The sequence below is a fragment of the Nannobrachium achirus genome, assembly GCF_963921795.1.
Source record: "Nannobrachium achirus genome assembly, chromosome: 7".
In the NCBI taxonomy this organism is placed as follows: Eukaryota; Metazoa; Chordata; class Actinopteri; order Myctophiformes; family Myctophidae; genus Nannobrachium; species Nannobrachium achirus.
Genome location: NC_137816.1, coordinates 41,019,715 through 41,045,028, shown reverse-complemented (window position 1 = coordinate 41,045,028; position 25,314 = coordinate 41,019,715). Strand labels below are relative to the sequence as shown.

General features: G+C 40.2%; 1 protein-coding gene across 1 annotated transcript in view; it reads left to right on the top strand.

Annotated features, from left to right (window-relative positions):
• ctsh (cathepsin H) overlaps positions 1 to 24,399 on the top strand; it is a gene marked incomplete at its 3' end in the record, with an annotated part of 30,085 nt that extends 5,686 nt beyond the window's left edge. The window contains exons 6-22 of the mRNA XM_080730231.1: positions 409 to 495; positions 1,079 to 1,134; positions 1,286 to 1,367; positions 1,457 to 1,525; positions 2,520 to 2,626; positions 3,221 to 3,349; positions 4,057 to 4,126; positions 5,883 to 5,948; positions 8,911 to 9,033; positions 9,463 to 9,555; positions 12,996 to 13,109; positions 13,587 to 13,627; positions 14,245 to 14,398; positions 16,249 to 16,407; positions 17,326 to 17,444; positions 21,066 to 21,218; positions 24,138 to 24,399. Coding sequence (XP_080586357.1) covers positions 409 to 495; positions 1,079 to 1,134; positions 1,286 to 1,367; positions 1,457 to 1,525; positions 2,520 to 2,626; positions 3,221 to 3,349; positions 4,057 to 4,126; positions 5,883 to 5,948; positions 8,911 to 9,033; positions 9,463 to 9,555; positions 12,996 to 13,109; positions 13,587 to 13,627; positions 14,245 to 14,398; positions 16,249 to 16,407; positions 17,326 to 17,444; positions 21,066 to 21,218; positions 24,138 to 24,399 — 1,884 coding nt within the window. The remainder of the gene's footprint in view (positions 1 to 408; positions 496 to 1,078; positions 1,135 to 1,285; positions 1,368 to 1,456; positions 1,526 to 2,519; positions 2,627 to 3,220; positions 3,350 to 4,056; positions 4,127 to 5,882; positions 5,949 to 8,910; positions 9,034 to 9,462; positions 9,556 to 12,995; positions 13,110 to 13,586; positions 13,628 to 14,244; positions 14,399 to 16,248; positions 16,408 to 17,325; positions 17,445 to 21,065; positions 21,219 to 24,137) is intronic.
• Between the last annotated feature and the right edge of the window lie 915 nt (positions 24,400 to 25,314).

Sequence of the window (25,314 nt, the reverse complement as noted above, 5' to 3'; positions counted from 1 at the left end):
TATTTTCTTCACTTTCTAAAATGTGATTTGTGAGCCTATATTTTCAAAATATAGGCTCACAAATCACATTTTATTGCTCACTATATATATAAATTGCTAATAAAATGGAATGTCCGCTCACGATAAACTGCTCTCCTGTCTTTTTTATTTGTTTAACCAAAAGTAAACAATGTGTCGCCCATGTAGGGCTTCATCAAGTTCATGGGCAAAACTTTGTTCACTTTTGGTTAAACAAATAAAGAATACGGGATAGCAGTTTGGGGAAATCTCCATATTTCGAGGTCCCGTTGTTTCGAAGTCCTAGTCTGGTATAACAGAATAGCAGTGAGAATACATTGCTTCAGGTTGTGTATTGAGTACCAGTTGTGTTTGGTTCTGTATGTTGAGTACTACTGTTTGGTTCTTCAGGGTAGCTGTGGGAGCTGTTGGACCTTCTCCACTACCGGCTGTCTGGAGTCCGTCACTGCCATCGCTACCGGGAAGCTGCTACTTCTGGTGAGAGCTGCGTGAATGTACCATGTCCATGTTTTTGTTTGGCGACCAAACCCAACCATGATAATCGAATGGGCTACACCAGGGGTCTTCAACGTTTTCAGGCCAAGGACCCCTTAGTTGAGAGAGAAATGAAGCAGGGACCCCACAACCTTTTCATAGATTCCATATAGTTTCATCTTTTGATAGCACGGTCATCAGTGTATTTTGGATTCATGTCAATTTGTGTTTTAAGATATTTAACCACTTGAACCGTCAATACTTAATAAACTTGACCTTTCACTCTGTACTTAGTCTGCTTTTCCCCCCTCTACACCAAAGCTCTTTGCCAAAAATAGCTGATCTACAAGCTAACAACGCCTAGCAGCGTAGATATGCTATTTTTGACTAAAGTTTTCAGAATAAAGACACTAGGGTTCAAGTTGTTAATATAAAAAGGATTGGACGATTTGGAGGACCCCCTGTTGTAACTCTGAGGACCCCCTAGGGGTCCCCGACCCCCTGTTGAAGACCCCTGGGCTACACCCATACAATACGTGTGTTAAAGTTATATTTACAGTTTATTTTTTATTTTTTATTGTTTCAGTCTGAGCAGCAGTTGGTAGACTGTGCGCAAGACTTCAACAACCATGGATGCAAGGGGTTAGTAACAATGAAATCCCATTAACGTTGTAATCTCACCATGCGCTATCAACTCATTTAACAATATAAAACTCACAAATATAATAGTCTTTAATGGAAATATGTGACCGCAACTATCATGTAATGAGCATACTGTTGTTTTATTTTACAGCGGACTGCCAAGCCAGGCGTTTGAATACATCTACTACAACAGAGGACTTATGACTGAACATGACTATCCATACACAGGCCATGTATGTTTTTTTTAGGGTGACAAATCCTGCCCTTGCCTGTTCTGTTTCTATTTCTTGATAAATGACTTTTGTCCCTCTTCCTATTTTAGGATGGCATTTGCAGTTTCAAGCCTAAGCTGGCAGCTGCTTTTGTCAAAGAAGTTGTCAACATAACAAGTGTGAGTACATACCAATATGTAACACCCCGCCCCCAACATCCAGTAAATAAATAGATTTGTATTAATGACCTGGCCATCAATATTAATTGAATTTCATATATAACAGTATAGTGGAGAGGATACTGTAGGTGGGGACGCATAGAGGAAGTGGTCTACCTACGTATGTGTTTTTTTCTTAGATTACGATTTCTATGCATTCACTCTGTTTTCATTCATTTCATCATTTGTCTTGATGTATTGATGTATTACCTTGCTTATTGTAAATCGCTCTGGATTAAGAGCGTCTGCAAAATGCCTAAATTGTAAATTGTAGAGGCCTCCAGAGCACAATTATTTACATTATTTACCTCGATTACGATTAATGAACGATTAATTACAAATGTAAAGTTGAAATAGCAGATCTGCAAGCTCACAAGGTGTCGCAATGTGGCCTGCTGTGAGCTTGTAGAGGACTATTTTTGTGTGGCAATATATTACAGGGGTCAAGTGTTAATAATGGCCGGGTTTCCCAAAGCGATTTTAGCCCTTCATAGCTCATGCATGGTGGTAGAGACCGAGACCCGGATAAAAAGGCTTCTTATTTAAGAACACAGGATACGGGTAATTACAGAATGCCGTACTGTATTTAGACAGGTGAGACTTTATTAAGCACTTTGTTTGTGAAATCTGAATGTTGGTGTAGTAGGGGGCTAAATAAGTCGCTCTACCCGAACCCGTGTAAACCCGGGAACATGACGGTCAGGGCTTGGTCTCTACGACCATGCGTGAGCTACGAAGGGCTAAAATCGCTTTGGGAAACCCGGCCATTGTCAATTATCAAAAGATCGATTCAAGTTTTTTTCGTGTTGATATACCGGCTTCCTGGTTATTCTATAAACCTACATGAGCTAGATTAAATCTGTTAAGTTAATTGCCCATGCATCCCTAGTGTTGCCTCTCAATATTTCTGTGCCGTGTGTGATCGAATGACATTTGTGTATTCCTGAAAGGACAGTATGATGAAATGGAGATGGTTGATGCTGTGGCCAGACTCAACCCTGTAAGTTTTGGCTACCAGGTCACGGCTGATTTCATGCACTACACGGAGGGTGTCTATAGCAGGTGAGTGCAGAGCCTCATGTTATTGCACTTGAATTATTTGTCATTTAGCTTTGATGCCAACTAGACATTGGTCAGAGCACAGATATAAAAGTAAAGATATGCCTAGTAGATCGGCAATTGAGGTTTTTGGCTGTAATTTTATGACCAAGAATATAATTTCCTCTGGACACTCTGGGCTGGTTAAAAAGAAAGAAAGAAAGCACTGAATTTATCATTCATTATCACGGAAAACAATTTCAAATAAATCTGTTCCTTTGTCCTTTGCATAGCTTGCAGTGATGTAACCCACTGATTCTCAACCATTTTCATGTCAAGGACCCCCAAATATATATACCTGTATTGTATGTATTTGGCCACAGACCCCCATCGTAAAATAATTTGTGCCGGTAGCATAATTATGCTTGTCTCAAAGATTAAGCCATGCGCATGTCTAAGTACAAACGGCTTGTACAGTGAAACTGCGATTAAGTTGATGAATAAAAAACATTTGCTTCTCGAATATTCGATTAATCAAAAAAGTAATTGGTAGAATAATTGTTGTGAAAATAATCGACAGTTGTAGCTCTAACCGTCAGCATTGTCCTCTTTCTGTAGCACCCACTGCAAGAACGACACAGAGTCAGTAAACCATGCGGTTCTGGCTGTGGGTTACGCCACTGATGACAGCGCTACGCCATACTGGATAGTGAAGAACTCCTGGGGCACAAGCTGGGGAATGGATGGGTAAATACACAACTCATAACTGTGTGCGTGCGTGCGTGCGTGCGTGCGTGTACTTGTGAGGGTCCCCACAGGTATCGTAGAGTTTTAGAAATGGGCATTGTGAGCACAATCTTTGAATTAGGCTTACAATTAGGAAAAGATTGGTATAGGGAGAGGGGGTTGGATTGATTGATTGAATACTTTATTAACAGTTTGCAAAAAGTACAACGGTACAATTTTACAATGTTTCTAAAAGGAAAAAAGCCCAGATGACTTGTTTCCATTGTGGTCCTATGTATTCAATTCATCAAGTCATGTATTCAATTCATCAAGTCATGCAGTTATAATGGCATAGGTGACCTGACGAAGATGTATTTACATCGAAACGTTGTCACTCTTGCCGGCACCCTGTAACTAATAAATAAGGCTGAAACAGTCTGTGTTTACTCCAGTACATTCCTTCTGCGTTATAAAGGCAGAGGCTCTGGACGACTTGTGTGTGTGCGTGCGTGCGTGCGTGCGTGCGTGCGTGCGTGCGTGCGTGCGTGCGTGTGTGTGTGTGTGAGTGAGTGAGTGAGTGGTTTTTGATTGTTTATGCCCCCTTTTAGCTGAATAAGTGAATCAGCCGTGTTTTGTGTAGGTGTGGGGGAAGATAACATGAATGAGCTGAACTCTTGCTTCTCCGTCCTTGTGGAGGTTTTAGAGTGTGTTGTGTTTTCTTCACTCAGATACTTTCTGATTGAGCGAGGGAAGAACATGTGTGGCCTGGCGGCGTGTTCCTCCTACCCTCTGCCTCTGGTTTGAGCTACAACAACACAACCAAACAAGAAGAGGAAGACAGGAACCCAGGATGGTGTCACCCCCCTAAGCGTAATCTAATCTAGTGTCAAAAATATCTGATCTGCAAGCTATTTTCGCCATATGGCACTGTTATATCGTCGTTGCCGGGTGGAAACCTTGTATGTCCAAAAGCGTTCGTTTTGTATTTATCATTTAAAAAACGAACTAAACTAGTGAAAACAGCCAATCTACAAGCACACATAACGCCTCGCCGCGAGGCGTTGTGGTCTTATAGATCGGCTGTTTTCACTACTTTTGTGCGACGGCCTTGTATGATGAAGCAGGGCTTTGCTTTGCGAAAAAACGCAGTTGAAACTTGGAGATACGAGGTTTCTGCCCGACAGTGACGATATGAGTATATATATTACATTTAAAATGTTTTATCATTCAATCAGAAACATTGATAAATCATTTGTCATTTTAATTGTTTTTATGTGCACCACCCATGATTTTAAGGTTTGATTTAATCACCGACGTATTGTAATTCTTAAGCTGCTTTCTGGAAGATACCTTTTTTTAACCGTGTTTAAATGATTATGTTTGATGTTTTATAAGAACATACTGTATACTGTACCTAGAAATGTGGAAGAAAGAAATGTAAGGGGAAGAAATTGATTGAAATAAAATTTCCAGATTTGTTTTCATATCAGTGTTGTATATGTGTTATTGTATGGAATACCATGCGTGAGCAGGCCATGTTTTTCATTCACTTTTTTCATTTCTTTTCAATAATTCTTTGAGAAAATGGAAAAAATGTAATAGGCCTACAATAAAAGATTATTAAAAAACATTTACATCAAATATCTAAATATTGAATCAAGCAAACTAAAAACTGTCCAGGGTGTCCATAAAAGCCTGATAGATCATGATAAAATGACCAAAAGTTCTTTTGAAAGTGAAATATCCCTTTAAGTAAAACATTTGAGAACTTTTTCAACTACTGGTTAACCGCCCTCCTAAACAGAACAAAACGTTAACATCTGAGAGTTGCCTTGCAAGCTAACGCAATGTTTAAAAACAAAAGACAAAGAAAAACTAGAGTAGGCCTACATGTCTGCTAGACAGACACATGTCACTGCTGTGCTGATTGTCCTAAGATGTCCTATGTTTGTAGATCAATGTGTTGTGTACGAAATGTGTCTATACAACATTGTTTTAATCACATTTTATTTGTTTCTGAATACATTTTCAAAAGGGATTAATAGTACATTCAAAACGGTATGTATGGGGAGAGGCCCTGGCCTGGAGGCCCTGATAACATTTACATCAAATATCTAAATATTGAATCAAGCAAATTAAAAACTGTTCAGGGTGATCATAAAAGCCTGATTAGACGATAAAATGGCTGACTCATATGGACTTAAAGAAGATGGTATTACTTGACTTTAGTGCTGCATTTGATGTAATAGACCATGAAATATTAATATCTAAACTTAAAAAATATGGATTCAGTAGGTTGGCACTTTGCTGGATGTTAAAATGTTTGAATTTTTGAAATTTGAAAAGACGTCTGCCACAAGAGACTCCCATGGGGACGTGGAAATAGCGAGATTTCCCGTTTAGAAGGGAGGCGTTAACCATTGGTTGAAAAAGTACTCAAATGAGACCCCCAGGGCCAGTGGTCCTACTTGATTTAAAAAAAAAATCTGTATCAAATCAGTTTGACCACTTTAACCTTATTTTATGTGTAATGGGTGCCATGTGTCCAGCCCAGGTCCAGCCACACAGGAGGAAAGCAGTGAGAGTGAGGGAGGTTTGGAAGGAAGCGGCTGCCCCTGAGGTGGGGTATGACATATGATATATAGGCGATATATAGCCTGACACACTAAAAATGTTAAGGGGTGTGGCTAGCGATTCAGGGTCTGGAACTAGGCTAGGCGATATATAGGCGATATATATATAGGTCTATATATATATATATATATATTGCCTAAAATATTGGGGCCCATATACACTATACTACCAGTAAGACTCCAGCGTGATTTTAGGGCAAAATGTGTAGGAGCGGTGTCCAAAAATGTGTTTGAAAAAATCGGCCTGATGGTGGCGCTATGTGAGACAGATCCATGTTGATGATATGAGTGAAGAGTACCGATTTGCGTGATTTTAGCAAGACTACCTGGCTGCAGCCACTAGGGTCCTGTTGAGGTCCACGGGAGACAGGAACCTCAACAAGTGGCAGGAAGTGACCTCACACCTCTTTCTTGCTCTACCCCATGGAGGTTAAGTTTAGGGTTAGGGGCATAGAGTATATAAAATAGAGAGCGGACGAGCCCCGCCCCCACTATCATTTCAATGCAAGTGCTCAGTGGCGTTTTGAAGCAACGGCTACGTGCTAGCATGTAGCTAATCCAGGTGCATTCTGGGGAATGGCCCCACTATCTAGTGGGGCCAAACGTCACGCTATGACGTCACGAACGACGTCGACGTCCATTGAACCCTATTGTAGACCCCAGCGCCGCGCTCATATGCTCGTGCATGTATGTTTCACCCCGCCTGAAATTCCAGCTTTGGCCAGTAGGGCGGCTGCTTCAACATTTACAAGCCGTTCTGGGGGCTTGGTTAGGGGTAGAGTTGGGTTGTCTAAAAGATAACATGTACACATAGCGACAATGCGGCTCAAAGGGACTGTAGTGCCTTGGACTGCAGAGACGTCACGTGACCTCCACAAGTGGCATGAAGTCACTTGCGCACTGTGAGGTCACTTCCTGACACTTGTTGAGGTTCCTGTCTCCCGTGGACCTCAACAGGACCCTAGTGTCTGCAGCCAGGTGCTGCTCGATTTTAGGGCAAAATCTGTAGGAGCAGTGTCCAAAAATGTGTTTTAAAAAATCGGCCTGAAGGTGGCGCTATATGTGACAGATCCATGTTGATGACATGAGTGTAGAGATACTGTGTACCGATTTGCGTGATTTTAGGCCAAAAGTTGCTATAAAAGGAAAGTAATACCCCCCAAAATCTGCTAGCTAGCATGTGAGGGGTCAAACTAGGGGTTTTTAATTATTCTGAATCCATTGCAAGCATTTGTTTGGCATGAAAAACATTCCTTGGGCTAAAAACAGCCCCAGAAAACTATGGGTGATGAATCATCACCTTTCACTATGTTGTGGGGTGCGTTTTTTATTCCAAGGAATGTTTTTCATGCAAAACAAATGCTTGCAATGGATTCAGAATAATTAAAAACACCTACTTTGACCCCTCACATGCTGCTTAAAGCAGATTCTTTGGGTGTAATAGGTCTATAGTGTATAAGTGAATGGGCCCAAACTTTTACCCCCTATAAATGCTCAATGCTGACAGGCGGCCAACATTTTAGGCCAATAAAACATACATATAATTATATATAAACCTACCAAATGTCATACTTAAGCCAAGTCACTGTCACATTCACACTGGCTGTATGAAGCACAGAGATGTGATTAAAAGTATTCTTCAAGATTGAATGATTATCATTTATTGTTATTTCTTTAATTCTAGGCCTATTGTTGTTGCTGCTCCAGTTCACGCAACAGCTCAGTAGGTGGCGGTAATGGACAACTATTGAAACAAGAAGAGGAACCAACGAGCTGTTTGATTGCAGCTGCACGCACATTCGTTGATAATTTCCTTGTGGTTGAGTTCCGTTCAGTTCCAGCGCTGCAACTTATTTTCATGATTAATTATTAACTACATATGTATTCATTTAATTAATTTAATTAACCACTAATCATTATTCAGCTTTGCCACCGACGTGACAACAGAACTTCAGAACAAGAAGCTGTGGTGAGAAGAAGCTGCTAAAATGTCTGAATTGTGTTTATGCAAAGTTGTCAATGTTGAATAACGCAATGTGAAAATGTAGGCCTACTGTACAGTTGTGTGTAGTGCTGTAAGCAATGTTTACTATAATCGATGCAAGATGATACATGTGACAAAAAGCATAGGCTAGCTACACATAGTTCTGGTCCATAGGACCCTCCTAAAGTCCATACAGTATATGGACCAGAGCTAGGCTACTCATCATTAGTATTAATGTGTCACATTTGAGTGATGTTGATTCATGAATCCATCCCATGAGACCTTTTTTCACAACAGACTCTGATAGGTATTTTGTTATGGTTAATATCATCCTTTTATCAATTCATATTGATTGTTAGATATGAATTATGATACATAATTATATGATTCATTTATTAGGTTATATTATGTGAACTACTGTCTGAACTTACAGTATAGGAGACCATGTTTTGGTTATACTGTAAGTTCTAGTGGAAAAACACTCTACGTGTCTCTGTCTTCTTGTTTTGATATGGGAACGAATCGATGAGCCCCACGATCTGTATTCTTTACTGTATGTTAATGTCCATCTTTGGAAGAGAGAATTAGCAAGGTGCCACTAGGATGGTATGCTCACTGTTTGTCTCTTTGTCTGACTCTCTTCAATACAGCAATTTATTGATTGTCCTTTGGCTCGTCTCTGTCTTGTTTTGGTTATGGATTTATCCATATCCATATTTATTTAACTTAATAATTTATTTAACAGACTCAAGTCACAGTCAGTCACTGATATATCGATATATGTAGGCTTACAGAACATTTCAACAAGGAAATTGTGCTTACACATGAAACATTAATTTACAGCAGAGCAAAAGAAATGGAAAGGAGTTAGTAAGGACCTTAGCAGCAGTTGTTTGAAAAGGGTCAAAGGGTTCTGTGAAAAGATGTGATGTCAGTTTAATGAACCATTATGATTCATTCTCCAGAACATGAGCTCATCATCTCAGTACAACTTCTACAACCCTGATCCACCCAAGCGATCAACTCGAGAGAAGAGAGAACCAGTCACACAGCGGATAGAAAACCTGCGTAAATATGTCAAGAAAAAGGTGGGCTTCTGAAAGAGACTCTTAAAAATCCAAATACTGACTTTAAGATGCCTTATTGCATTTGTCCTTTAAATTTGTTTTGCTTTCTTGGGTGACTTTTAACTATAAGGAAAGGAGACCAAACAAGACCAAGGCCAAAACGGAGGATTCTGACAGTGAAAACAGTGATGTAGTATGTTTTAAGTTTTATGTCATCATGTCATTGTGATTTAACAACACAATGAAAAAACAAGTTAATTTGTTTAATTATGACCGTTCGTAATGTGTATGGAAAGCATAATTAAACATTTCACTGTAATTGACATTTTAAATTCCCTCACATACAAAGCATTGAAAATGTAGTCCTGTTGCAAATGCATTATGTTTCAAAGTGGAAGGGAGATGTTTTCTAGCAGTTTCACAGCAGTGTTGTGTGTTTGTTTAATTCAGGGTGATCATGGAAGACTGTCTGTATATGAGCTGGAACGTCTAGAGAACATAAGACAGAACAAGGTTTTCCTGTCCTCCATCAATCTACTCCAGGTAAAAACACTGTTCAGCATCAGCAGCACTGAATCAGGAAACAGTGGTTATTGGTTTAAATCAGGACCCTTCACACAACACAACATTACAAACAGTATAGTACTATTGTATTGACGTGATGAGGATTGGGGTTTGACATAAACATATCCACAACTTTCCAACATCCCACCGTGCTTTGCGCAGAAGGCGAGTGGCATTTCCGGCACCGCAGCCGAGTGTGATCTACAAGCTCACACCGGTTGCATCTGTAACGCGACGTGAGCTTGTATGTCTGCTGTTAACCGGAAGTGTCCCGCAGATAATGCTACAGTAAAGTCTTGCGGAAACAGGTGGATATATTTCTCCTTCATGTTGTTCATTCATTGATGACATTGATGGTGTATAGTATTCACATTCGTGATTCTTGTGAACAGTGAACACGCATCCAGTCTTACATCAGCGTTGACCCCATCATCTCTTTTGAACTCCACTTCAACCACATAAGAAAAACATTGTTTTCCCCCATCGCAAAACATTTCCCATCTTCAACCGTCACTCACATTTAACATCTATTCATTCATTCATCACCTCAAGACTCAACTATTGCAATAGCATCCTATATGGAATATCCATCCATCAGTTGACACTAGAAACTAGATCTAGAAATCCACACATGCTGCACCAGAGATCACATCACCCCTGTTAACTTTTCCACAAAGAATGTTTAAAGTAAACTACTCTTCAAAACCTACAAAGCTATTGTCACCTAGTTCGGGGGTGCTCTCCATTCCAACATGTCTCCTTTCCAACAGTGACTTCTTATTGTCGGAGTGGCAACACTTCCATAGAGCTTAGGTTTAGGGTTAGGGATAGGGTTCGTGTCGGAATGGAGACATGTCGGAAAGGAGACATGTCGGAATGGAGACATGTAACCCCTAGTTCCCTGTTCCACAAAGCTTAAAAATAAATGGTTTGCTATTGTTGAATTGGAATCCTGAAAACATAAATACAAATACATTGGACATTAAAAAAAAAGACAAATTGTAATACTAGTCATTAAGCTACTAAGCCCAAGTAATTAAAGCATGTCATGTTTGGAATTGTAACTGAAATCAATAATATATCATTATCAGTATTCCAATATTAACCTGCAGGCCACATTAATGAAGGTGGGGGCCGTGGGCCAGTTGCCCACGTATGCTCTAAGATAAGCACTGAGGGGCGCCCACTGGCCTACTGGTCCAGGCGCTTGCAGTACCACTTAGGAATTGCCACATTGGCATGGATGCCTGGCGGCGTCGCCGGTTCGATTCCGGATCCGGGCGACCTTTGCCGGGCCTGCGCGTCGCTCCCCATCTCTCCCCCCATTTCCTGTCAGTCTACTGTCCTATCAATAAAGGCAAAAAAAAAGAAACATAAAGCACTGAGACTGGAGATGACGGGTCCTTCTCCTTCTACTGTATATGAAGCATTGTAAGATGCTTCACTGAACCTCGAGGCGAGAGGACCTTCCCCTCTAAGAACCATCAATAAACCACATTCACTAACACCCAAAATATACTTTTTTTTAAATCAATGAATCACACCATGCATGGAGACTTGAATTCATGGATATATATGTTTATTTTTTCCCTTGTCTTTTTTTCTCACATTCCTAAGCCAATTTGATGACCAGCCGTGGTTCCCTGTGGAAACACAAAGTGCATCCTTTGTTCCTTATGGAGACACAAAGAGTCTCCTAAAACTTTTGGCTTTGGAATGCGACGAAAACAAAAAAATAAATATCCATGAATTCAAGTCTTTATGGGGTGAGAGAAATCTATAGAAAGTCATTTTGGGGGTGAACTATCCCTTTAACAGAGGTGAGTGTTCTGGCAGGAGACAAGGTCACTGGTGACGTGACCTTCTCCCTCGTTTTCAGGCCAAGGACCCCTTAGTTGAGAGAGAGATGAAGCAGGGACCCCCACAACCCTTTCATAGATTCCATATAGTTTCATTGTTTGACAGCACAATCATCAGTGTATTTTGGATTCATGTCAATTTGTGTTTTCAGATATTTAACCACTTGAACCATCAATACTTAATAAAACTTAATAAACCTTTCACTCTGTACTTAGTCTGCTCTTTTTCCCCTCTACACCAAAGCTCTTCGCCGAAAATAGCCGATCTACAAGCTCACAAGCTTGTAGATCTGCTATTTTTGGCTAAAGTTCTCAAAATACTGTATGGATGCTAGGGTTCAAATGGTTAATATAAAAAAGGAGAAAAAAGTTTCTATCACACAAAGATTTGGAGGGGGTCCTAGACCCCCTGTTGAAGACCCTTGCTCTAAAATCCATCACTGAACCTAGTGGTGCGGGACCACCTCCCTTTGGAACCCTCCACCCTAACACTCCCCTCTTTCTAGAAATCCTTAACATTTTAATATCTTATTTTATATCCATAATTTATGTTTATGCTTTGTTTTATATAAAATGTACTTTCATTTACTGTTCTTATTCTATATCATTTTATTTTAAGTATCTTTGAGTAAAGTGAAAAGCCCTATACGAATAGAATATAAACTTTGATTTTTGACTTCCTCTAAAAAGGCAACTGAAGATCTGAAAATGTCAACACGACCTAAACCATCACAGAGGAATCTCACAAGGTACAGTATGCTGGGATGTTTGCTATACTTCCATTGGACAGAATTAACACCCACAGACAGTACATTCTAACTCCTGTATGTGCTTGATAAAAGTACACAAGGAAGTAGGCCGCAAATAATTTTGAGTTTGAAAACCACAGCTCTTTTCAGTTAAACTCAGTGTAGGTTAACATTCACACAAGAACACTTTGTTTGCAGCAGCTCAAAGATTGCAGAGAAAGACGAGCTTCCTCCTCGGAAGTCTCTACGACTCCAAAAGAAAGCTCCTGACGACGTGACTCTTCCCGAGCCACGTGCAAAGTATAAAAATGTAATAATACATTTATCTCACCAATATACCCATGATTTCTATTCTATTATGTTGTATTTGATTCTATTCAGCCTGTTTATCTAAACAATAACTGTGGAGTTATGAGGCCTGTTTTGACCGTATATTGTTTTGTATATTTGTGTCACTTCATTAATATTACTAGTTGTGGGCTTGCCTGAAAGGCGAGAACACTATGTTATCCTCATTATTTATATAGTGAGTTCCGCCGCAGACAGTTCAAAGGCGAAAACACTATGGTTTCGTCATTATTTCCGCCGCATATCGTGTTCCGTTAGCCAATGAGGCGCAATTGGTGGAAAAAAATCTGGGAGTGGTGTTAGCTGGAGTATTGGTTGAGCTTCGCATGACAGTTAGCACGCTGCAGAGTATAGTCACGAGCGAGCCCACACTGTTTCGTAGGAACAGTATTTCTAGTTGAGTTTGTCCTCTCTCTCATTCTTTGTCTCGCTCAAACATGTTGTGTTTCTTCTCTTCGCACAGGAGTCAGGTTGCTATGTGTCAGGCGGCTATAAGCCAGGTCCTCTGTCCATGGATCCAGTGAACATGGGGGAAGGCAGTAGACTTCCTCCTGAGCTTCTCCAGCTCTGCTCTGAGGTGGGATTCACGTTTTATGTCAGTGATGCTCTCTGGATTGCTGACATCAGGCACGAGCACACATAGACATCAAAGGGGGCTCGAGCCCCTGCCCTTTTATCTGTCTGTAAAAAAGTGCCCTCTCCAGACCATAAATGCAGTTTTTACTATGGTGAAAGAAATGCAAATGCCCTCTTTCCATGCCATACCTGAAGGCAGCATTCAAGAGAATTACCTTGTCCAAACTCTCCTGAACTTGAGAATTGCCCTCTCTGTTGAAATCCATGCCGTTGCGCCACATCTCCAGTAGTGACTTGAAGAATGCTTAGTTCAGTGTGGTATCAATTAATGAATTTTGATATTTTTACCAAAAGGCCACTTTAGGAATATCAGCCCCTGCCTCTCTAACATTCTCTGCACGTCCCTGGTTGACATTGTGTCACTTGCAGTGTGTTATTGCTATTCAAACGTATACATTGTTATCATCCCACTGTGCAGGACTCCACACAAGAAGAAAAGGTTCAACTTGATCTGAAGCAGTAAGTCTTCAAACGTAGCTGTTGTGCAATCTCCCATTACTAGTACTACTTGTAAAATGCTTGTAATGGAACTCAAGGCAGAAGCAAATCCAGCTGGTAAAGATGTCAAAATGTACTGTATCACGTTGTTAAGATGTCAACATTATGTCAACATGTACATTGTACTAGCCTGATTTCAGACTCAGCTGAAGCTTGAGTCTGACATTGGCACCTGTCTGTGTGATCCCCTCTACACCAAAGCTCTTTGCTGAAAATAGTTGATCTACATACAAGCTCACAACGCCTCGCGCTGTAGATCTGCTATTTTCGGCAAAAGTTCTTAGAATATGGACGATAGGGTTCAAGTGGTTAATATAAAAAAGGAGAAAAAAAGTTTATATCACTCAAAGATTTGGAGGATCCCCTGTAGTAACTCTGAGGACCCCTTAGGGGTCCCGGACCCCTTGTTGAAGTCCCCTGCACTAAAACCAATCGCTAGAGATCAGCCGATCCGCTGGAGCCAGGCTAACATTGTACAGTATCGTGTTGAAGATGTCAACATGTATCATTGGAAATGGAATCAGAGAGCCATTGAAGAGAACCCAAGTTGTAAATCATCTACTGTTGCCTTTTTGCAGGTACTGCTCTGCTCTTAAGAACATGAAAATACCTGAGGATGGAGTGGCCAGGGTGGTGAAGGATCCAATCACCTCAGCAGCTTTCCATCCCTGCACTAGCAGCCTGCTCATGGCTGCAGGAGACAGGGTGGGCAGGGTGGGACTCTGGAACATTGTGAGTAAATTTATTTTGACTATAATCTTTTACACTGCATTATCAGCCTCTTTGATACAGCCTGTTCAACCCATGGTGGCAATGTTACGTTATTCCACCTTGCTGTTATGTATAGAAAGAACGATCACGGAACGGAGGGTCACATCTGATGCCTGCATTACACCAAACTACTATTACGTTATTTAACTGTTGCTGACACATTTCGGAATTCATTTCCCTGTGGATTCCTTAATTGTGACTCGCGTCAGTGCAACCAAAATTGCAATTTCCCAGAATTGTACCTTTCTAGTTAGTATTGTTAATACTGACACAACTCAAGTCTTTCATCATTGGCGCATGTGAAGTGAATGTGATGTGAACTATGTCGATCAATAACTAACAGGTGCACTCTCTCCAGCATCAAACAGTTGATTAGCATGTGGCAGACAACAACAGTGTTGGACACTACAATTGCTTTCCAAGGAAGGCTGGGGAAGGTTTATACAGCGCCTTTATCAAAAATGCTGAGTTAGAGTTATTTCTATAACCCACAAGAAGCAGTAGATATGGCATGTCTAGAACTCATAAGAAGCAGAAGATGTCATGTTACATGTCCGTCTTCAGTGATGCTTAACGATGAATCAATGGAATATATGGATAATCTGACAACTTTCTGTCGGTGAGTGAGACGATTGCATCCCAGATGTCCTGATGGATTTTGTTTGGCTGTATGTTTCTATAATTCATAATATCGCTCGGGGAGTGATCCAAACCATTTCGTACCTTGACTATTATTGTTGTTATACACTACAGTTTACAGTTTACAGTTTAGGCATTTAGCAGACGCTTTTAATCCAAAGTGACTTACAGTAAGCAGATAAAACATCACAATAATAAACAAGGTTAAATGTCAGTACATCAACAGCAATATAACAAATGCAAATGAATATCTATCTAGAAAAAAACTATATAATCCGTAAAGAAAAAAAGGTTTCTAAAAAAACATAAAAACAAATGCTAACTAGCTTCATGTATGGTCATTGATTTTTCCAGTAGTGCTAAGGGTTTAGGTGGAGTCTGAAAAGGTGAGTCTTCAGTCCACGGCGAAAGCTAGCGAGTGAGTCCGTTGTTCTAAGTGCGACAGTAGTTGTTGGGGTGTGGACACTGCCATCCACTGCCCTCCACTTGAGTTAGAACGATTTCTTTAACTATAAAGTTATCTGTATACTGTAGTTATAGTGCTTAGTCTGAACGGCGCTTACTGTATACAAGTGGCTATTGACTCTGGGCGTTTGGGGTTTGTGATTGGTTCTTTTTAAAATCTTTGTAGAATTAATGGTGCTAATTCTGTCAGACAGCAACAGAAAAGAAATTCAACCTTTTGATTAGGGCTGTCACAATTATTACATAATCGGCTAATCGCAATTATTTGAGGTAATCGTAATTATTTTGCATAATCGTCATAATCGTTTCCATGTTAAGAAATGTTATTATAGTTACAAACACTTTAAAAAAGTAGTGGAAATAGCAGATCTACAAGCTGTGATCTTGTAGATCGGCTATTTCCACTATCAATGTCCTTTTTTAAGAATAAAAATGTCAAATATGTCAGTAATTTCTTTGTATATTTAAGTTATGTGTCATGTGTAACTTCAAAGCCTAAAAGCAAAAACAGGAATGTAATTGTCAACGACAAATACACAATTAAATCGTTAATCGCAATTATTTGAGTGACAATAATCGTCATGTAAAATGTCATAATCGTGACAGTCCTACCTTTGATGGTAAATAATGGTAATTCTTTAATAGATTTAAATGTCATTGTATAAACTGTTCAGGGTTCAATCGTGTCATCTCTTTGTGGTGTCCAGGGTGCTGGTTGGGGTAACCATGGTGTGTTGTTGTTTGAGCCCCACACTCGTCCAGTGTGGTCCATGGCGTTTTCCAGGGCTAATCCTGCCCACCTGCTGAGCCTGAGCAACGATGGATCTCTGCGCTGCATGGACATAGAGAAGGCCATCTTTGATGATGTAAGTTTATTCACAACATGCTTTGTAAATTAATTTCTTTTCAGCTATTGTGTACATTTTCCCCATATTCAGTTACAGAAACCTTAAACTCCTGTTAAGATCCTTCTTCAATGTACAATGTGACTTTAAAATATGATGTAAAGTGCTGTTGACAATATGAAAATGTTATATCACGATTATTGTGACAAAAGAAATCGCGACTTACGATATTATCGCGACAATCAAAATCCATTATCCTGGGTGCGGAACATTTGCCAAAAAATAGCCGATCTACAAGCTCACAAACGCGTCGCGTTTGCGACGCGCTGTGAGCTTGTAGATCGGCTATTTTTTGGCAAAGACATTTGATAGAGAGTGGAAAAAAAGTATATATATTATAAGTACCTTTTACCAATTATAGGTTTAAGTGGTACCGGATATGCAGCTCGGCAAATAAAAGGTGAATTGATCCCAGTGCATGACAGAGGACGATATCACGATAAATTGAATCTCCACGATGCGATTATCGTGAGTGTTTTTTATCACGATAAACTATAATCGTCCCATCACTACTGTTGACACCAAGCATGATCACCTTAACACTTCCCCAGCCTGGCCAAAATGGCTTGTCTGTGGACTAGCCGGAAATTTCTAATCCCGTTTTAATATTGAGTGGCTCCCCGTGGCTGAGAAAGAGTTAATGATAACTGTTCTAACTGAAGTGGATGGCCACATTCAACAATGTTGTAACGCCAACGATTGTCATTAACTAATCGGTTGGATTGTTTTTGATTCATATGAAATTGATGTTTAATCAAAATTCTATCAGAAGGACATCTTGCAATCGGTCTAACTCACATTAGCACATGAAATATGCTTCTCTTTCACAAAATGCACACCTGGTAACCTTTTAGAAGCATGTCTTCTTACTCCTACCAGGTGTATGACATTGAGGACGCCGGCCTGAAGACCTTTGACTTCCTGTCAGATGACTGTTCCACTCTAGTGGTCGGAGACTGCAATGGTGATGTTGCCATTGTTGACAGAAGGACCCGAGGGTAATTAAGGCACCACTATTTTATTACGCTACTAGTATTAGTACTACTAATACTACAACCACTACTCCTAATACTACTACTACTACCCTGTAGTACTAGCAGTAGTGTAAGTAGCATTAAGAATAATGCTACTTCCACTACTGCTAGTACTACAGGGCTCAACATTAACTGCCTTTCTTGATCCAACTCTACAAGTTGGGTGCACAAAAAAAGATTTAGAAGCACCCACCAAAGTGAAAGAGCACTGGCAATTACATACAATCACATACATACAAAAATAACATAATTGCAGGTGCTCCTTGTGATAGTGACAGTAGTACTAACTGTATAGTCTTGTGTATTCAAACTTTCGTCTGGTGTCTGAGATTGAGGCATTAAAGAGGACCAGGACCCTGTAAATACTGTTTAATTATTTACATTTGATAACCTGTTTGTTAAATATATTAGAATTTCTAATAGAAATGTGTCCTGTCTCAATCATGTCTAATTCATAGTATACTGTAAGTAGTAGCATTAGATGGTGCATGTCTAGTCTAGAATTCCTAAGTAGCTATAAATGGTGCAATGTCTATAACTCATATGTAGAACTCATGAGTAGGAATATATGGTGCATGCCTATAACTCATATGGGGCTGTTAAGTATGACATCATTTTGTAGGCAGAGGAGCATTTCTGCCCCCAGTTTCCGTGAATCTTTTTACTATTTTTACTATTTACACATTTTTCTTCTCTTTGTTGTTGAAAGGAAAGTGATAGAATTATACTTTAGTCGTTATTTTTGTCTCGGATCTGTTGAAAATAGCGAGGGACAGAAAATGCTCTGGGGGCAGATTCTCCTCTGCCTACAAAATGATGTCACGGCTTAAAAGCCCCATAGGAGTGGATGGTGCATATCTAGAACTCATAAGAAGCAGTAGAGGGTGACTTGTCTTGAATGAAAGTAGAGTAGGTGTGAAGTTTTACTAAGATATGAATATGTGATGTACTCATTGTACTGTATAACAAACCTTTACTAACATATACAGTATGAATGCGTGATGTATAATGAACCTTTACTAAGATGAATATGTGATGTATAACAAATCTTTGTCATAAATTAAATTATGTTTGACTAAAAACTGAATATGTGATGGTTTTTCATTTCTTTTTAGAAACTCACCTGAGTCTGTTCACACACTCTCATTGAATGAGAGTAGTATTCAATGTGTCAACGTCCATCCTCTGCACAAGATCTACTTTGTGGTTGCTGACAAAGGGTATGTATCCATATTCATAAATCTCGAATGTAAATGTGTAATTTAACCTATAGCAGAGCACGTGTGTATCTCGCTTCATATCTTCATATATAACGTAATTTATACTGCTTTCAGATTTACATTTGATTGTGAGTGGCAGTGCCCACAGTTTCTGTGTTGCATGTATTCCAGTAAGGGGGTTTATTTTTTCTTTAACTGATTAATTGCGATTAATTAATTACAGAAAATTAACACGATTAAAATAATTAACGCATTTTAATCACACTTATTTTTTGCACCACAAAACCTTCAGTTTCGGGCATACTGATCATTGCGATGCACCAACCAAGAAGAGACAACAAACGCAAATGGAGAAGTAGCCGATCAGAGCGCTTTGCTTGGCCCAGTGGATGCGAAATTTAGATTTAAAAAACTCACCCGTTGATTCCCTTGTACAACAAAATGTGTTTTACTTGAAAAAAAATGCTTCTCAGGTCAAATATCGATGTGCGATTAAAATGTGATTAATTGCGATTAATTAATCACAGAGCCTGTAATTAATTAGATTAAAAATTTTAATCGCATCCCAGCCCTAGTACTATCACATCACAACTATTAAGAAAAACATTATAGGTGCACTGGCGATGCATTCCACAACCTGGGTGCCCAGGCGGCAAATGCCCGATCACTTCGGGTAACCATGTTGGTATTGTGGCCTTTCAATAGGGCCTTATCTGAGGACCTAAGGATGCGCCCTGACTTATGGGGGGGCAGCATACTGTATCTAATATATAGGTAGGAGCCAGTCCATGTAGGGTTACTTTATAAGTGATTAGTAGGACTTTAATATCACATCTAGAGCTCACAGGTAACCAGTGAAGAGCAGCCTACCATATGTAAGCTCCTACCATTTGTGATTTATGTTCCCCTGTAGCCTTTAAGCCAGGGGTCTTCAACAGGGGGTCCTGGGTGGGGTTGCACCACCTCACACTAAGTTCAAACGTAGCCTAGTTGTAACGTAAATGGCTTCTAAGTCAAGACTTTCGCATTACAAAAATTTCAGCTGTTGCCCCACTCAAATGTATCTCTAAGTAACTACTAAATATTTACACCAGCCTTTGGGCAGCACTAAGTCCTTACTAAGTAACCTATCTCTATGGGAGTAGAGCAACTACACTACTAATGTGGCAGACAGCATTATATCGGCTATTTAATTAATTCAACAATGAAACGACCCATCTGTTTAAAGCCCATTAAGCCCTATATACATTTCGGCCATTTGAAAATAGCCGATCTACAAGCTCACAATGTGTCTGCTATTAATAGAATATTTCTATATTGCAGGATTGATACTTTTTTAATTCATTTGAGTACATTTTCAACCACTGCATATAGCCGTGGCAGACATACAGCACAACAGCGACATGAACGGTGCTCTTCCCCCTCCAAATATGCGCTGCCCTGCGTTACTTCACACCGGGGCAAAATGTATGAGGGGCCAATATAATTTGTGAAACAATCCGTGTGCAGGGATGCGCTCGCCATGAGCACGCGTATCAATATGACTTTGTGTACATGCCAGTGGAGAGACGGAGCTCTGTCTGTTGACAAAAGACGATACAAGCTTTGCTTCCTTACTAGAAACAGCTCGTTTTCATTGGATTCGGGAGCTATGACGTCATGCGACTATATTTTACTTTAGGAACAGTCTACGCATTATAGTTACGTTATGCCTTAAGCAGTCGTGGTGCAACACCTGTTAGTAACTCACTTAGTTACAAACTAACTAGTAGTTACTAAGCCTCTAGTAAGCACTTTACTCCCTAACTTAGGGGAGAACTTACGTTCTGGTGGTGCAACCTGCCCCAGGACCCTTAGGGGGTCCCCAGAGTTACTACAGGGGGTCCGCCAAGTCTTTGTGATAGGATAATTATTTTAAATGAACAACTTGAACCCTCACATGCCTATTCTGGGGAGAACTTAAGCCAAAAATAGCAGATCTACAAGCTCTCAACGCCTCGCAGCAAATAGGTTTGGTGTAGAGGTTAAAAAAAGAGGAGATCAAATTGACTAAGTATCGACGATTTAAGTGGTTAAATGTCTGAAAAAAACACATTAACACGAATCCAACATTCAGTCAAACAAGTATGAAAATCTGCAACACAATTTTATACAATATGTAGTGGGGGTCCCTGCTTCATCTCTCTCTCAACTAAGGGGTCCTTGGCCTGAAAACATTGAAGACCCCTGCTTTAAGCTCATAAATGCCCATTATGTGACATGTGATTTCTTGAACCGAGAAGGTTTAAATATGTTTGTATACATCACACACACACACACACACACTTTACATACAGTATATGATGGGAGTTTTATTTACCTGCAGGATGGTGAGTGTTTACGACAGCCGCTCTCTGAAGAAGACCAACAGCGAGCCAGTGTGCCAGCTGCATGGCCACAAGTTAACCATCTCTAGTGCTTATTTCTCCCCTACAACTGGCAACAAAGTGCTCACCTCCTCTTCGGACAACAGGATCAGGTGAGGCTGACAGACTGTACATGAAAAACCGGACCAAAGATGCAACTAAACGACCACCATGCAACTGTTTAGTCTGCTTTGTCTACCAGTCAATGTCACCTGCTCTGACCTGTAAATAAGGTCAATCGTCATTTGACATATTTTTCAAATCATTCTTGTCCATCTCTGCTTTGACAAAAGTTGTTACATGCGATTATCTTTTCACCCCTAGACTACTGCAACACTGAAGGAGACCAGGCTTTTGCTATCAAATCTCAGAATGCCCTGCCCCTGGAGATCAGGCTCCCTGTGTCTGTGCCTTGTTTTTAATCCCTGCTTAAAACTAATGTTATAGTTCCTCCTAATTTAGATGTACTGTATCTACCATGTTTTGAGCTGTCTTAGTTTCTACGTGTGTATTCCGCTTCATGTGTAGGAACAAGTTTAAGGTGTCACTGGCAGCTACAAAAGAAACAAGCTACGCTGCAAAGCAGCATATGTTTAATTGTTTCACAACAAGCTTGTTGACGTCATAAAGCGTGCGTCGGACAAGCTAGAAAAATATATCGGAAAATTAAGCCTGGGGTTTAAAAGAACATGTAACTAGCTGACATAAATAAGTATTTTTCCCTCGTTACAAGCAGGAATTGAGTGTTGAGCGAAGGTGAGTGGGAGTGGTTAAACAACACTTTTGGTAGCATTTTGTCGTTGTGTAGCTTTGTAGCTGCAGTTGAAGCCAGCTCAACTTGTGCTCAGCTGCAAATCGTCACTGTCGGGCAGAAACCTTATTTCTCCAAGTTTCAAAATAGTATGTTCTTTCGTAAATTAAAGCCCTGCTTCATCATACAAGAGTGTTGCACAAGAGTAGTGAAAATAGCAGATCTAGCCCAAGCCCACAGCGTTGTATTTTCACTACTTTAACCTTTTTTTAAATAATAAGAAAGGAACTGTTTTGGACATACAAGGTTTCCACCCGACAGCGACAAAATGTTGGTTGTAGCTTTGCATCCTCATGTCACTGGCTTCCATAGTTCCACTGAAAATGAATGGTACAGTAACACATCATTATTATTTTATTTCTTTATTTTTAAATGTGTCTTTCAGGATATACGACACCTCTGCTTTGATCAGCAATGCTCCCTTGGTGACTTCCATAGGGTAGGTCTGCAATGCAATCACATGAACTGTGTCATTTGTGTTCTAACAACTATATCCTATGCATTTATGTCACGAAATGAACTGAAAATGGCAGACTGCAGTCCCAAAGCATGTTCCTTCACAGAGTGACTTAAAGGCTGTTTTTTCTAAATAAGAGCATTCAAAAGAGAGCGATCCGCGTGGACCTCGCTCTGCCATAAGTTCCCATCATAAGAATGAAGCCTTAAAAATCATCCTACACAAATTAAGCTTGCTTCACTTCCGGTGATGTCATTTGATATCCTTGGACATTCTACCCCATAGAAGAAGAAAGAAATTGGTGATCCAACAGTGCCACCCAGTGGCTCTTTCCTAGCCTGGCATAGCCATACTATATACTGCAGTGAGTTAACTGCATGAGTATATACATTATACATACATACATACATACATATACATACATTCCTCCCTTGTGTTAACATGGGTGGATAGTTTAGCTGTGCTAGGCTAGCTCTTTCCATTGGCACTTCCACTGGGCTCTCCATTGAATTCCACTATTGAGGGCCCCCCTCCCCCTTGCAGCCTGGACCAATGGCAATATCTCAGGAATCTCGGGTTGGGGCAATCAATGTGTTAAATAGGCCTACAATAACAAGCATTAAATAAGACAATAACTTATGAAAAGAGGGCTTCACAGAGTTGCTGTTTCAGTGAACTAGCGAGAGAGTAGCCCTGAAACATGACTGTCAGGCGACTGTTGGATCCGTGGCCAGCTAGTGAAATGAACTAATTTCTTGTCACATTGCTCGTCAGAAAACACTACCTAGATTTTAGAACTTGAATGAATTGATCTCGTAACATTAGCGGCAGTGCTAAGTTTGATAAACAGGTACACTGTTACCTTTAACAGACTACGGGGGGAAAGACCCTGCCTTGTTAGAGTGTGTTTATGGTTCGCTCTGCAGAGTGCAGACTCTGTGTGGAATGCAGGGGAGAGGGGGTGGAGTTAAGATCTTAATCCCACAGTTTGAGGATCCAATGGAGTTAGGAGGATTTGTCAGAAGAGCTTTTTAATACGTTTCATTGGTTCAAAAATGTTTCAAATTGAAAAAAAAAGATGAAAAATAGTTCGCTGGTTTCTGCACAAAACAAACTACTATATACGGGTTACAATTTGCAACCACCATACCTGGGCTGAAACTGCTGAAACTGCTTTGAAATTACATACAACTGGATTACACATGATTGCTGTTTCAAAAGCAACAGTATTGTCACATCCCATACCCTCTCTGGGATATGGTATATACCGTAAATAGAATGACCCTGTAACAAACCGAATTACGCTGTACCGAACCGAATGACCCTGTAACGAACCGAATTACGCTGTACCGAACCAAATGACCCTGTACTGAACCTGTAATGAACCTTTTTTTTATTTTTATTGCAGAACTAAAATACACCAGGAGTTTTACATCAACATACCGTGACACCAAAAATATCGAACCGAACCGTACATTTTGTAAACCGTTGCACCCTTAGTAGACAGGCGTCTCAGCAGTTTTGTCGCATCTCAAATCATTGGTGTAGACTGGCCTCTAGACTTTACACCCCACCCGGCTGGCTGTCCATTTTACACAGCTGTTGATTCGGCTCTGCGATGGCTGTACAACCACAAACAGCGAGGCGGAATTACATTCCCACCTTGAACAGGCCGTGTAAAAAGATTATCGTGTATTTTAAGTATGTTAAGTTCTGTAACACAAACTAAGTTCTTTGAGTGGTGTGATTTTACGTTTTTGTCAGATATAAGCTGAAGGCCCACAAGCTAGCAGCAGTGTGGGACCCGAAACAAGAGGACTGCTTTGTGGTGGGGAGCATGGACAGACTTCGTAGAGTTCCGGTTTACCATGAGAGTGGGCAGATCCTGCACTCCTTCATAGATGAAGACCGCCTTGCCTCCATGGTGTCCGTCACTGCCTTCCACCCCAGCAGGAATGCACTTGTTGTGGGGGGGAGATCCTCAGGATGCCTGCATGTCTTCACTGAGATGAACATAATGACGTGACAGAACGGTACATGACACAACATGTCCACTTATACTGTACTGGTTTTCATTGTTGGGTCTGGGGAACACCAGCGGTCCAAATAAACCCTAGAGATGATGACTAAGTAGTGTTGCTGGAAATGGTTCTATTTGTTATGAATATAGGATTAAAGGGATATTTCACTTTCAAAATAACTTTTGGTCATTTAATCGTCTAATCAGGCTTTTATGAACACCCTGAACAGATTTTAATTTGCTTGATTCAATATTTAGATATTTGATGTAAATGTTATCAGGCCTTCCTCCTGTAGGACGCCTCTCCATACACACCCATTGTAACTTCAAACTCCATTTTAACCATGATAGATTCATCAAAAACACAATTTTTTTCTGGTGACTCATACTAACCTAATACGTGAGTAGGCCGTGTTTTTTCGATAGCTTTTTTCATTTATTTTTAATAATTTGTTATTGTATTAATCTAATTAATCTTCCATTTTACCAAAGAATTATTAAAAATAAATGAAAAGGGTGATCAAAAAAGCACGACCTGCTCACGTATTAGGAGGGCAGTGTTTCCCCTACATGCATTAAGCAGTGGCGGGCCGCCATTGTATGATTTTCACTTTCAATTTTTTTTTTTTTTTTTAAAGATTTTTTTTTTTTTTTTTTTTTAAGATTTTTTTCCCCCCACAACAATGTAGCGCTCATGTGAAGCATAGCGTTCTAACTTCTCTCGCTTACATATGGTTGGAAGGAGATGTATATGTCTAGTTTCGCCCCCTCCCCTCTCATTCATCCAGTCAGTCAGTCAGTCCGTCAGTCAGGCAGCAGCCTCGTCGCGCGAGAAGCTAACCGCTGCAGCCTGCGGGAAGTCTGCAGCATGTCTGCAGACGTGGGTCTGAAGACCCGATACTACTTGACTTTACTGCCCCT